The sequence below is a fragment of the Vigna angularis genome, chromosome 7 (assembly GCF_016808095.1).
Source record: "Vigna angularis cultivar LongXiaoDou No.4 chromosome 7, ASM1680809v1, whole genome shotgun sequence".
NCBI lineage: Eukaryota > Viridiplantae > Streptophyta > Magnoliopsida > Fabales > Fabaceae > Vigna > Vigna angularis.
In genome coordinates this window covers 19,213,898-19,229,084 of record NC_068976.1, presented here as the reverse complement: position 1 = coordinate 19,229,084, position 15,187 = coordinate 19,213,898, and the positions used below count along the sequence as shown (strand labels likewise).

The 15,187-nt window shown below is 30.9% G+C and overlaps 1 protein-coding gene across 3 annotated transcripts; it reads right to left on the bottom strand.

The window, feature by feature from the left end:
• Window positions 1-209: 209 nt before the first annotated feature.
• Window positions 210-14,673, bottom strand: LOC108336488 (cellulose synthase-like protein E1). 3 transcript variants are annotated; one of them, XM_052880379.1, is made up of 8 exons: window positions 14,376-14,673; window positions 13,946-14,273; window positions 13,692-13,832; window positions 13,459-13,593; window positions 12,685-12,897; window positions 12,309-12,536; window positions 1,070-1,417; window positions 210-914 (listed from the first exon to the last, which is right to left on the bottom strand). In XM_052880379.1, the coding sequence occupies exons 1-8, from the start codon at window positions 14,645-14,647 to the stop codon at window positions 366-368; spliced, it is 2,214 nt and encodes a 737-aa protein (XP_052736339.1). In that variant the 5' UTR covers window positions 14,648-14,673; the 3' UTR covers window positions 210-365. The 3 variants fall into 3 exon arrangements, with proteins under 3 accessions (XP_052736339.1, XP_017428458.1, XP_052736340.1); XM_017572969.2 differs by lacking the exons at window positions 210-914; window positions 1,070-1,417 and adding exons at window positions 10,436-11,101; window positions 11,718-12,065; XM_052880380.1 differs by lacking the exons at window positions 210-914; window positions 1,070-1,417 and adding exons at window positions 10,436-11,101; window positions 11,718-12,002.
• Window positions 14,674-15,187: the final 514 nt, after the last annotated feature.

Genomic DNA, 15,187 nt, shown 5'->3' with positions numbered 1-15,187 from the left:
TATGAACGAATTGAAAGTCTTCAAAAAGTTCCATTAAAACTGTAATTGATTTATTTAGCTCTATATATGCAATCTCTCTGCAGCTTTTAAAACCAATTACAAAAGTTTTGTGAATGGGATGTTAACCATCCTTCTTCCGCTGAAACCTACACTGAGCAAGAGATGATAAAAAGACAAGTGGCAAACAGAATCACTTGCAAACAAAACCATATTGTTGTTGCAGTTGAACATTTCTTTCCATTTCAGATTAATAGTATGGCAATAAGTACATATTTTTCAATGGAAAGACAACATATTGAGATAAAATAATGCAAACAAATATCTTTGCCAATTAGAAGATAAAAGCAAAGACTGCATCAATTTACTCAATTGAATAGTTTGAAGAAGACACATGCAGTGAAAGCCAATGTAGTAGACTTCACAGAAAGAAAGGTTGGCATTCTACCCTTATCCTTCCTAATAAGAATGGCTTCGTATAAGGGAAAATTGATAAAAACCAAAAATCCACATAAAAGAACTTGTAACGCCATTTTCTCAACAAAAGCACCTTTTTCAAGGACCAAATCCTTTAAAGTTGAAAGCAAACAAAACAGATTGAGCAAAGCAACTGTTGCTAGAACAGTGAAATAAGGAGAAGAGGTTCCAAACTCCATGATCTCTTTCTCGTAACGTTGAGCAAGATCATCTTCTGTGACCTTTGACGTGAGTAAAAATGATGAATTTGAACGTCCAAAGAATCCTAAGATGAAACTTAACAAGGAAAACAGAAAGGAACTCGATCTTACGTACAACCACATTCTCATACCATTGCACCAACCTTTGATTGATCCTCCCTTACTCAAACCCTCAATCAAACTATAAGCAATTTCCCCAACAATTACACATGCGAAAGGTATGAACCATAAGCTACACATCTGTTGAACCAATAGATTAAGCACAAATATTAGCAACATTAATTAACTGTTGAACCATACATTTTGAGTAATTTAGAATGTGTGTTTGTGTTTGATATGGAGTTTGAGAGAAGAAAATGCTGTAAAGTTGTGATTTTTGTGAGAAAAGGACATACCTTTGGAAAGAAGGAAATGCCCTTAAGGAGATAAAGTGGAGGGATGATGGAATAATATAGTACTGATAAGGAAGTGATTGCAAAGGTGTTATAATGCAAATATCCCAATTGTAGGCCTAATTTGACCTTGTTATGACCATAACATTTAGGTCTGAACTCAGAAAACAAAATTTGCAATTGACCTTCACCCCATCTTCTCAATTGAACTAGTGAGCGAAGTAAGTTAGTTGGAGCAATACCAGAAAAAGCTCTTATTGATGGGTTACAGTATACTGATTTCCATCCTTGTGACTGTATCCATAACCCTGTTACCACGTCCTCCACAAGAGACCCATATATTGAACCAATCTACAACAAAATAAATCATTTTTAGGATCCGATATGTTATGTGTCAAATAAATCATTTTTAGGATTCGATATATCTGCCAAATTCAAACACACACAAAATGATGAGTAGTTACGTTGGAACATGGAAGTTTGGGTTGTTGTACAAGTTTTGTATAGTAAAGGTGGAAAAGATAAACCTTTGAGAGAGTATGTTGGGGAAGGTTGTTCTGAAGACCATGTTCCAGCGGAGGGCTTGATAAAAGAGCCAATAGATGCCAGACCACAGTTCTGCAAGAAACAAACCATACCATGCCCATTGGCCAGCTCCCCCATTTGCGGGTATGTGGGTGAGTCTGAATGCCCAGACAAAGCATATGGCCAGAGACACAGAGACAGCATAGACCCTCCGAACGTGTCTTGCTCTGTCTTTCCTAGTCTCGAACAATGACTGCTGTTCACCACTTCCCATTGCGCCTTCTAACTCACTCCTCTGTGTTCTTGATGTCGACGTTGAGTGGAGTTAATCCTCTTTCTTATACAGCCACAGACGATGATCTGTTATGAGTGATGGATGCTACACTGACGGTACCACGAAGACTCCAAACGAAAGGTGACGAGTGCACTGACGAATAGCAGCAATGATACATAGTGATCAACACATGCCGCCAGGGACTAAAAGTCACATGTTTATAATGATAGGACAGAAACGATAAAGTTAAGGAACTTTTCGTTTGACAACATTTTTCCAACACCATTTTTCCAACGCATAAGTATGGCATGTGATTGATCTCTTTCAATTTTTTTTTTAAAAATAAATTTAAACAGATCAATAAAACTTTATCAAAAAATTATTAAAAAAAATTGTCAACTCCGTTAACTCAAGGGATGTTTTCAAATGTCTGTGTTTAACTGGTATTTTTAATGTTAGTTTATTAATAAAATAATTTGATGAAGAGTATATATTTGGAATTAAATATTATGAGAAATTAATAAAATAATAATTATAAGATTTGTGATGTGTTAGAAAAATAAAGGTTTAATCATTTTGAACATCTCTGTTCTATTTTTGCAAGATCGTCTCAAATAGGTCATTGTATTGTAAATGCTCTCGATTAGATCCTTTATTGTGAAAAATTGAATCAAGTTAGACCTCGCCTTTAGTTCTGTACTAACACCGTTAAAGGAGATGACACGTGTCAGTGGTTTTTTTGAATTTTTGAAATTTTGAATTATTTTATTATTTTTATTTTTATTTTTTATTTTTTTTTAATTTTTTTTTAATTTTTTTTTAAATAAAATAAAAAAATGTTACGTGTCAAACTGATATTGTGTCACGTGACAATAACAGTGTGACATGGCACTGACAGTGCCACGTGTCATTGTCAAGTCACGTGTCATTGCATTAGTCTCAATTTGGTCCCCTGTATTTTTATTGTCTCAATCTGATCCTGTATTTTTATTTTGTACAGATATTTTTATTAAAAGAGTGACATAACATGCTGGTGTGAATTTTCGTAGTGAAAGTTTCCATGGAAAATCATGAAAGAAGAAACTACCTTTAATTATAGTTTTCAGGAAAACTTTCTCCAATTTTTTATTGAAAAAAAAAGTGAAATTTCACATTAATAATTTGGTCAATGAACTAAATCATTTGAAAAATTCACACCACCTGTCACTCTTTTTTTAAACCCTTATAGGTATATTTAAATAACATAATTAACATTTATATGATTAAATAAGTGTAAATATAATTAAACTTAATCTTGTTAAAAATATGTAATAAAAATATCAATTTTAATAATAGTATTTGTTAAGATTTATATACAATTTAAATTTTGTTTGAATTTGAGGAGAGACAAAATTGTGTAATTTTTAAAACTAAGACTAAATTGAGACAAAATAAAAATATAGGGATCAAATTGAGACACAATAAAAATACAGGAACCAAATTGAGATTAATGCAATGATACGTGACTGACAATGACACGTGGCATTGTCGGTGTCATGTCACACTGTCATTGCCACGTGACACAATATCAGTTTGATACGTGACATTTATTATTATTTTTTTTTAAAATAAAAATAAATAAAAAATAAAAAAATAATAATTCAAAAATTCAAAAAAACCACGAACAGACACGTGTCACCTCCTTTAACAGTGTTAGTACGAAACTAACGGCAAAGTCTAAATTGATTCTCAATTTTTCACATTATAGGATCTAATTGAGAGCATTTACAATACAAGAACCTATTTAAAACAATCTTACAGAAATAAGGATGTCCGAAATCATTAAACCAAAAATAAATAATAATTGTGAAAGTGCTTTCATTTGTAGAGTTAAAGGTGTGTCCTCTAGATGAAAAAGTCAGTAATCGTAACAAATTAAAACATTGACAAAAACAAAACGTATACTCTGATGGGAAGTTCCTTTTCAATAGTCCCTTTTCAATAGATTAAAAGTATCATTCAATGGGTATCACTAAATTCAACTTGCATACTAACTCCAAAATAGCCAGCAATAATTTAAGAAAGACAAAAAAAAAATTCAAAGAGAAATTCGTTTTTATTATAAACTAAATGTTAAATATTGCATTATAGGTAAGGTGTTTCGAGTGTACAATTGAACGTCTATTTAAAATAGGAAACAAAACGTGGAAAAAAAAATCGTTTTATATAATAGTATGGATATGTTATCTAATTTACATTTTTATAATATTTTCTTATTTACATTATTAGAGATAAAACATACTTCTAAGAAGCAAATATCTTGACTTTTTATTTTGTGATATGTAACACATACAACAAGTTGTACTTTTTACAAAAATTATAATTGAAAATGGTGGTTAAACATGGAGAATAATAATCATTTGAAATGGTTGTACAATATCCGTCTTTTAACAGAAAATTATTTATAGGAAGAAAAAAAGTTTATTGACATTTAATATACACTAAAAAAGAATTATATATATATATATATATATATATATATATATATATATATATATATATATATATGTGTGTGTGTGTGTGTGTGGGTATCATAAATAACCATTATAAAACTTATTATGAATTTATCTTTTAAATTGATAAAACTATATTAAGATTACACTAAGAAAATAACTCTAAAAAAATAATTTATCAAAAAATAAAATTTGTTGATAGTTACAAAAACATTATAAAACTTGTTGATAATTACAAAAATATATTAATAAATTAAATTTATTAATGTTAAAAATATATTAGTAAAATGTTTATTGATAAATTTTGTCAATAAATGTAAAATATTCATCAATATAGATAAATTTTAACCATCAGTTAATATATATTAGTAAATATTATAATTAAGTATTTTTTTTCCTTCTCCTCATTTTTCGTTTTTTATTCTTTGTTTATTTAGTTATCCTTTTCTTCTCACCTCCATTTCATTGTCGTTGTAATTATTGTCTTCGACTCTTCTATTTTTTTCTCTTCCTGTCCACTAATTTCACCTCACTGTCACTTTCACGGCTACCATAATCGACGTTGTCATCGTGACATCCATGATTGTCATTTGTAATATTTTTTTCTTTTTTTCTTCTTCCTCTGTTCCATCTCTTATTCTTCCTTTTTATTCTTTTCTTTTTATCACTTATTTTTAATTATTTTATAACAAATACATTGTTTAATTTAACTATAAAATTAACACTTATTTTACCAAAAATATTTAAAAAATTGAATTATCAATAAATTCATCAACAAAATTTCAAAATGTTTAAATACTAATGGATCGAGGTATGATTTCAAAAAAAAATCTATTATCAATTAATTTTTCACAACATCATCAAAGTTCACCATAAAAACTTTAACACTCCTTTTATTCATGAATTTTATTAAAAAAATATCTATCAGTAATAAACCTTATAAATTATTAATGGAATTCATCAACAGATATTATCAATAAATACATTTGTGGATAATAAAAATTCTAATTAACCAATAGATTTTATTAATAAATTCATTACCCACAGTATTTTTATTAATAATTAAAATTTTAAATCTGTTAATAAAATTTGTAAGTAAAATTTACTTTATTATATCGGTAATTTATTTTTTTCGTGTAATATAACGTAAATGAAAATTTCACCTTTTTATTCCTTATTTATATTGATTTGGTCTTTATTTTTTAAATACTTATTTCATGTCATATTAAAGTAAATAAATAAATATTGAAGCATATTAGTTTGCAATTAGTTTCTAAATTGATAGAGGTCGGTGCAGAGGCTATATTTGGTGGGGGAGGTGAGATGCCGTGCGAGAGAGATCATCTCTAGGTTCAAAATATACTTATTTCTTTTCAATTATCCATTTTTCAACAAAAATATTTAATTTCAATTATCGATTTTTCAACAGAAATATTTATTTTTATCTGTGTATTTTTAAATTTGAATATTATAATAATATTAATATTTTAATTGTCCTTATTTAATTAATATAAAGAAAAAATAATTATAACAAAACTAATAGTCACATAAATATACATAAAATAAAACAACTATAAATGGCATAATAATTTAAAACTTTATTAGAAATGACACAAACGCCTTAAACCGTAATGAATATGTTTAAATTATTAAGGACCAGTCTATTATTGCATTATTATGGTAACGAAGAGAGTGACTGTAACATCCCAAAATATAGTAATTACCATAAATCAGAATTAATTACAATTAACAGTATAATAAACAGTCTTTAATATTAACAGCACTCAAGGGTTCAAAACCGAACGGCGTCAGTACAAACTAACGAGCGTATCAAAGTAACAGGGAATAAAGCGGAACGAACGGTTTTACAAAAGGATTAACTGAACGTCCAAAACGAGCTAACATTTACAGCCTAACATCTACGAGCGCTCTAAGGCTCGGCCTTTACTTCAACTTCGACCAGATTTGCATCTTCCAAATTTTCTTCTTCTAGTATTTCTTCAAGAGATGCACCACCATCTGCTCACATCCACACGGATGATCATTGCAAGACAAGACGAACGTACATAGACAGGAGACAACACAATGGAAATGCAAGGGTAAACTTATAATATTTAATTCATACAATTAACACATACATTTTAACAATTCAATTTACACATACAATATGTAACTTAACATAGCATAACATAGAAATATGTATAAATAAGACAGACCGTCCGGACTGTATGAACCATGTAGTTACAAGCGTCCTTGCACCCGAGTGGTGTAGTAGCCGGGATATACCTAAACAGCTGCCACTCGAGGTTAGTCCGTCGCCCATACTAAGCGATGAACGAAGAACCTCTTGCCATTCCCACACATGACTACCCCCTTCTACGTGAAGATGAGTATCACAGAATATCAGGATGGACCGCGATTCCTAACTTATCCATGTTCATACTTTACCAAATTTAATAGTTAGCACATCTGAAACGTTCCTCCTTGGAACGCTCGTTCAAATTCCATAATCGTAAAATCACTTAATATAGTGTTCGCACTGTAATTCCTTATAATTTATCATCATTCTCATCTTTAACTTAAAGAGTACAAAAGGACGAACGTTCAGTCCTTTGAAGAATTAGGACGAACGTCCAAATAAAGTACTGGATTGGACGAACGTGACACTCTGTTTGGTCAATTAAATGAACGGACTCTTATTGAAGGTGTAAGGATACTTAGAAAAATTTCAGAATATAGATCTTGGACCAGATTTAATGTACAAAGGATGGTCAATAGTACTTTGAATTTTCTTTGAAGAATTTTACATATGAAAGACTGATGCCAGTATTTGAACGAACGTAAGAGGATGAATATTGAATGGTTGGAACGAACGCTATTTTATCCAAGTGGTTATTCAATATTACGAGCGCTTGGTATGTGACCGAGCACTCTTTGGACGAACGCTTGGTATAAGACCGAGCGCTATTTAGAACGAACGTTCGGTATAAGACCGAACGCTACTTAGGACGAACGTTCGGTATAAGACCGAACGATATTCAAGACGAACGTTCGGTACAAGACTGAACGCTCTTTTGGACGAACGCTTGGTATAAGACCGAGCGCTACGTATTTTAAAGTTCAAGGTATTTATATACAGCTGAGCTGAACCGAACGCTCAGACATTCAAATGGGGACGCTCGTTCTCGAGCGGAGTTCTTTCCAATTGAAAGAATTCTATTCTAAGTTATTTCCAGGAAAACCGAACGATATAAGACCGTACGGTGACGAGCGTCATTTATCAAAGGGGAATGATTTAAGTTTCAGATTCTTCAACCAGAATAGATCTCAGATTTCAACATTTAAACTTATACTTTATAATTCATAGGATTTTCAATTTATAAACTTTATAACATTCATTCCAGTAAATTCACGTTCAACATTATCACATTAATAACTCATATATTACAATCTTCATCCATCATTCATACATATCAAACCAACATGCAGTTCAAACAAACCAGAAATCATATCTGATATCAGTGAACGTTCATAACAACTCAAACATCATACTTTTCTTACAGGCAATTCAGATCATACAACATACAGGTATAAATTAAACATATAAGCTTCCCTTACCCGGATTGGCAACCAAACTTGTCCTAGATGCAAAAGTGGCTTCGTCCAACTACGTTTTTCTTATGTTCTTGACTCTTCCAAAACAAACTCTAACCAAGGAATACAAAACACTTAGAATACATGCTTGCATGCAACTACAAATCCTAGTTTTCCAGAAACCTAAGGACGAATTACGGAAAGGGGACTTACTAGTTTCAGTTCTTGAAGTTGTTCGGTCCAGTGGATAGCTCTCAGTTCAGCGGACGTTCCTACGGTGCTGAAAATGTGATCGGAGGAGAAACGTGAGGATTACAGTAGAGAGAAGTTTAGGGTTTCTAGAGAGAAGTTGGAGAATATGAAAGGCTCTGAGGAAGAAGATGAATGGTGCAGGTGAGTGGAAGGGTTTTCGAAAAATCTCTTTTGTTCCTTCCATTTCCAGACGAACGAGCGTCTCATTTTCGGACACCTGCACCCCCACTCTGATTTCAGAAACTTCCAACGTGACAAGTGGCATGCGTGCATGCAGAGTTTGGTGTGCTTTTAAAACCCTGCGCGTGTGACATGGTGCGTTTTTTAATGTACAGCAGAGATATGTATCAGAGTTGGGAGTGGGTTTTAATGGCTGAGAAATGATGTGGCGTGCATAAGTGGTGAGGTGTCAAAAATTATCTTTGCTAATTATTCAGGGTTTCACAGTGGCCAAGATAGTATGTGTTTTAAAGACCATTTTCATTTTTAGGTAATAAATATATGTATATGTGTAAAGTTTATGTTTGACCGTGAAACCTCATTTTACCTAATTTATAATTTTCTTACCATAATTAAAAAGTTCTTTGACTTTACTACAATAATATTTCATAAATGTACTTTTACTTAACACTTTCTATTTTTCTTTTAAATGCAACTTCAAACATCTTAATATATCAGTTTCTAAATTTTATGTTTATTTTTATTCTGTCTACAAAATATTTGTTAAGTTTTTTTTTTATTTTGTATATAAAATAGTGTTATACTATTTTTGAAAAACTCACCTTCAATAACAATCAAATTAATGTTTGATTAACATTATAACAAACGCTTTTTTCAATTAAAATTAATTATTAAATTGCTTGGATATGATATTGTAAAAATGTTTTTTACTCTAAAGTTACAGAAAAAAAAATTCTTATAAACACTAATAAAGTAACATATTTATTTACAAAGAAAGTTTCTATTAAAATTATTTATTGTATTTTTATTTTTGAAATCGTATTTTAATTTTGAATAGTAATCAATTAAAAATAAATTACTTTTGTTCAAAATATTTATTATATATATTTTTAGCACAAATTTAATATGTTTATTAGTGAATTTGAAAATGGATAGAGAATTATCTAACCAAAAAATTGGACTAGAGAAAAAAAAAATCTCAAATTAGTTAAAAGTTATATATTTATAAATATGCTAAGCAAATCTATCACACTATTTAGTTTTCACCTTAATTGTAGAAACAAACAACAAAATATCAAAATAATTTTAATGGTAATACTGCATATGTTTTACCATCAATCTCTGATAATATTTCTCACTTCTTTGGTTTGTATCTAACATTTACTTGTGTTGGTTGTTGTCATTCTTCAGTTATATATCACAATCATCTTTACTATTACATTTTCTCTTTACTTTTCTATTAATATATAGTTATGCCCAAAAGATAGAGATTTGAATTTTAAGTGGAAAATTTGTAAATTTTTTAGATACTCTGATGTCTTGCTTTTTGCAAACACTAAAAGTTCTTTAGTAATATTTCTCAAACTAGAGTAAAATTAAATATTTTAATTTTTCATTTGAAATTTGAAATTTGGGACCAATCTAAATGTTGAAGATGATATATTATACTTTTATAAGGTCCCAAGAAACCATTGAATGACGGATATCCAAGTCAGTAAGATAATATTTGCCAATAATAAAATAAACAAGTGTTTAAAATATTGTAAAAAATCCTCATGATTTAAATTAAAAGTAATTAATTTCAGCTATGTACAAATATTACGAGGAGATGCAAGGAAACCTTATACTTGACTTTTAAGTATATGTTTACTGAAATAACATCATGATTACATTCTCAAGCCCAAATGTAAAACACATATTACATTTGTTTGTATATATTTTACTATGACCAATAATATTTTGAAACAGATTTTTTAATAACATTTTAATGCAAATATAATTTTATCATTAATTTATTTTATTAATTATTTGTTGTGTTGATTATTTAAACTCAATAAAAAATGACGTGTATATCATGTCAAGATATTGTCAATAAATCCATGTTAACATGATTTATTTTCTTTGAAGAATGTCAGTAATTAAGAAGTTATAAATGGATACTTTTTACAAAGCAAGCAAATTTCTATCGAAATTCTGGTTCTCGTATTCTTAATATATATTCATTTGTCTTTGATTTGGTGTTATGTTGATTATGGAGAGATAAGTATGAAAGAATAAAGAAATAACATGGAATAAACATTTAATCTCATAATAAAATACATTTATTTGAATGCAAAGCTAAACATAGTTGGAAAATAATGAAGTGCAAAGACTGCATCAATTTACTCAATTGAACAGTTTGAAGAAGACACATGCAGTGAAAGCCAATGCAGTAGACTTAACAGATAGAGAGGTTGGAATTCTACCTTTATCTTTCCTCAGAAAAATGGCTTGGTATATGGGAGAATTGATGACAACCAAAACTCCACACAAAAGAACTTGTAGTGCCATTTTCTCTCCAGCAAAAGCACTTTTGGCAAGGACAAAATCCTTTAAAGTTGAAAGCAAACAAAACAGATTGAGCAATGCAAGTGTTGCTAGAACAGTGAAATAAGGAGAAGAGCTTCCAAACTCCATGATCTCTTTCTCGTAACGTTGTGCAGCATCATCTTCTATGGTCTTTGCTGTGACTACAAAGGATGAATTTGAATATCCAAAGAATCCCAAGATGCCGTCTACGAAGGCAAAGAAAAAGGCACTTGTTTTCAAGTACAACCATATTCTTATAGCATTCCACCAACCTTGGATTGATCCTCCCATACTCAAACTTTGAACCAAACTATAAATAGTTTCCCCCACAATGACATACACGAATGGTATCAACCATGAGCTTGACATCTGTCCAAACCACATATGTCATTTAGAGAAAATATTCAAATATATTAGTATTTAGTGAGAAATTAAAGGTAACATGACACACATTGACATTCATTTCACACATATAATAAGGGTGACACATATAATAAGGGTAAAATAATCTTAAAAGACTTAATTTTTGTAGTTTTTCGAAAGAAAAATAATGGTTTGGCACACCTAAATTTTTTACATTCATTTAATATTATCTTTACTTTTTATTTTCTTCTTTCTTAAAAAAATAAAGAGTAATGGTAGCATAAAACACTTTTACATTCATTTGACAGAGAGTACAAGGGTAAAATAGTTATAAAAATGTAAATTTTTGTATTTTTTTCAAGAAAGGAGAGAATAAAAAGTAAAGGAGGGTAGTGTCAAATGAATGTAAAAAATTAAGGTGTCATTTTTCAAAAATAAAAGTTTATACTTTTATGATCATTTTATCTTTATGTTAAATTAATGTAAAAGTGTATCATGATATTATTACTCTTTTCGAAAAAGAAGAAAATAAAAAATAAGAAAAGATAGTATCAAATAAATGTAAAAGAATTATGGGTGTCAAAGTATATTTTTCTTACTGAGAAAAGGAGGTGTTTATTACCTTTGGAAACAAGGGAATGCCCTTAAGGAGATAAAGTGAAGGGATGATGGAGTAATATAGTATTGGCAAGGAAATGGTTGCAAAACACATAGTGTACTCATATGCCAATAGTAGGAATAAATTGATCTTTCCATCACCGTACCATGTTGGTCTGAACTCAGATAACAAAATTTGTAAGTCACCTTGTGCCCATCTCTTCTGTTGAACAAGTGTATGAAGCAAGTTGGTTGGTGCAACACCTAAAAAACACTTTCTTGGAGGATTGTAACACACTGATTTCCATCCCTGTGAATGTATCCGAAACCCTGTTATCACATCCTCCACAAGACATCCATATACTTGACCAATCTGAATTAACATAAATTCGTTCAGAATCATAATATTTTAACAACTTTTTTTAACAATTTTTTTTATAATAGATGATGTGTCACTATTTTATTAGTTCGTATATTTGAAACAGACTAATCACACGCTATCCCATAGGTTGTTGTTAAAAAAATATCAAAAAAAAATTGTTAAAGAGACATTTTCCATTCGTTATATTAGTATACTTATTTGATTGCAAAGTAGAAAAAGAGACGAATGAATCACCTTTTTCCCCCACAGAGTATTTTTCTCATAGGTGCAACTTGCTAAAGCTTTTCCTTCTTCTTCTATTCTTTGCATGTTTACTTCAACCACTTCTTTCTCGCTCTCATCATTGCAACCATTTTCTTCTTGATTATTAAACTTCTTCCCACAAAGAGCATCTCTTCTGAAAAAGCAACAAGTTCCAATGCACAAAGGGCCACCCAGACCATCTTCACCATGGAGGTGTATCTTCAAAGTGATAGAGATAGTGTGAAATTATTAATATATATTCATTGTGATTACAGTTGCTTTTTTATTCCTGAAGTAAAGAAATTATTATTATATATATGATTTTCACTAAAATTATATATGATCATTCAAAAAAGATCTAACTCACCTGCATAGTTTCTGATAGAGCATTCCCGTACAGATCATTCTGACCAATGTTGTCAAAATATTGTGGCAATTGCACATAACCAATTCTTTGGCCTTTATGCTCATCCATGAAAAAACATAGAACATCTCTCACCGATTGTGAATTTGTTGAATACATGTCACAATCCAGAAATAGAATGATTTTCCCTCTGCTAATCTTTGACGATATTCTTAGCTACATTTTGGTCAAAGAAAATAATGTTATATTCAAGGACTGAATAATATTTCGTAAAGTACTGACCCACATGATTAGGCAATACTTATGTATAGAAAAATGTATCATTGACATTCATGTGTCAATGTAAATAACTTATACAATATCATACGAGTCATTCACCAACTGTGGAATAATTATGTTTTAACAATTCTTATTTTACATACCACAATTTCACGAAAATATTTAAAAAATTATCTGATTAATTTAAATATTTATGTTATTATTTTATTATAACATAAATAATTATTAAAATAATGGTTGGCAAAATATTATGATTCTATATGATTTGAAAATAATACGGTCATATTACTTGTTTGCTATTTCTTTTGTAGTACCAAACAAAGTTTTAACCCCGTGAGATTCATTGGGTGGATAGAATTATCTGTTTTAGCTGAAGTAAATCTAATTAAGTTGCTTACGCATATTTTTAAGTTAGAGGTTTTTATAACATACATTGAGATGCATGCTCCATGCAGATTTTTCTTTAAGAAATGAAAGGGTTGTAATTAAGTATGCTACCAATGAATTTATAGCTCCGGCTTTATAGTGGCTATGATACTGAGGTCTCTTTTCACGAGCCATATACACTAATGTTGGCAGAATACATCCATCTTCATCCTTTGACCCATGCAAATCGTTCTTATGCAGAACTATCTGTTAAGGACAACATCAAACATGCATCCAAGTTACTAGACAATCGAAAATATTTAACATGGGATTCTCTCAAACACAGTTTTAGAATGTTAATCTACTTGAAGGATGGTGTCGTGATCACGTCGTGAGGTATATGAATTCTCCCATTGGGAAAACCCATTATGCTTTGAGCGTGCTTCACTGGGTACACCCAACTTGGTTGCATCTTCTACTCGCCTTTTCATTTCTTCGTATAGTTTCTGCAAATAAAATTCAAGAACATCGTTGTGACAAGGAATACAGGGTTTTCGAAACACTTTGTATGAAATGGAGATGAAAGTAGAAAGAGAAGTGATGGTGAATATGTGCATACACGGATGGTTGCCAAGTGTTTGACATAGATATGATCATGTGATTTTGTTGAGGCATGAGTGTTGTTGAAAAAGGCAGCAGGTGACCTCGGTTCCAGCTTAAATCTCTTGCAGAATGGAACCCAATGCTTGGCAAAGGAAGAAGCTTCTAAAAGTGCATAAAAGGTTATCTCCGAACACCCATCGTCTGAGACATACACGCTCAACTTCTGAGCCGGATAGTCATAAGCCATCACAGATAGCACCGTATTAATCACCATCAGCGGTGGCTCCACCACAGCATCCGCCGTGAACACAAAGATGTCCACTCCCGGCAACCTACTCTCGTATCTGCCAAATTTAAACACACACAAAATGATGAGTAGTTACGTTGGAACATGGAAGTTTGGGTTGTTGTACAAGTTTTGTATTGTAAAGGTGGAAAAGATAAACCTTTCAGAGAGTATGTTGGGGAAGGTTGTTCTGAAGACCATGTTCCAGCGGAGGACTTGATAAAAGAGCCAATAGATGCCAGACCACAGTTCTGCAAGAAACAAACTAAACCATGCCCATTGGCGAGCTTCCCCATTTGCGGGTATGTGGGTGAGTCTAAATGCCCAGACAAAGCATGTGGCCACAAACACAGACACCGTATAGAGCCTCCGAATGTGTCTTGTTCTGTCTTTCCTAGTCTCGAACAATGACTGCTGTTCACCACTCCTCATTGCGCCTTCTAACTCACTCTTGTGTCTTTTTCCTGTGCATGTGGAATGGAGTTAATCCTCTTTCTTATACGGCCACGATGATATGTCAGGAGTTATTAAAATTTCAATCTAATCTTCTAACTAATTTCAGTGTATTTTTAAAATATAAAATTGCCTCTGATAATTGGTTACAAATGCATGATGTAGACAGGGAACTGATCCATTAACATCACATGTGATTTTGGAATAGTAGGTAACTGATCCAATAACAACCAATGTCATTTTGGAATGGTTTTTTATATATGAATTTATAATTAAGAAAAGAAAGAAATTTAGTAAAAATGATAAAATGTTAAATGGGTTATTTAATGATGTGAACCAAGTCGTTACAGACATTTACTGATATGTTCACTTAGAAGATGTACTGATATAAATCTTTGATAACTGATATAAGTTGACATAGATACATATGCTTACATGTGTAATATGATGAATTTGATTAAATAAAATAAGACGTCTAAATGATCTAATGGGCCTTGAACAGTCTGGTAAGATATAGTC

Excerpts from the sequence above, each read along its gene's own strand:
- LOC108336488 (XM_017572969.2), bottom strand. The coding sequence starts at position 14,647 with ATGAGGAGTGGTGAACAGCAGTCATTGTTCGAGACTAGGAAAGACAGA. Across the intron at positions 14,274-14,375 it reads CCCAACATACTCTCTGAAAG|ATACGAGAGTAGGTTGCCGG; the intron begins GTTTATCTTTTC and ends TAAATTTGGCAG. Across the intron at positions 11,102-11,717 it reads GCATTCCCTTGTTTCCAAAG|ATGTCAAGCTCATGGTTGAT; the intron begins GTAATAAACACC and ends TGGTTTGGACAG.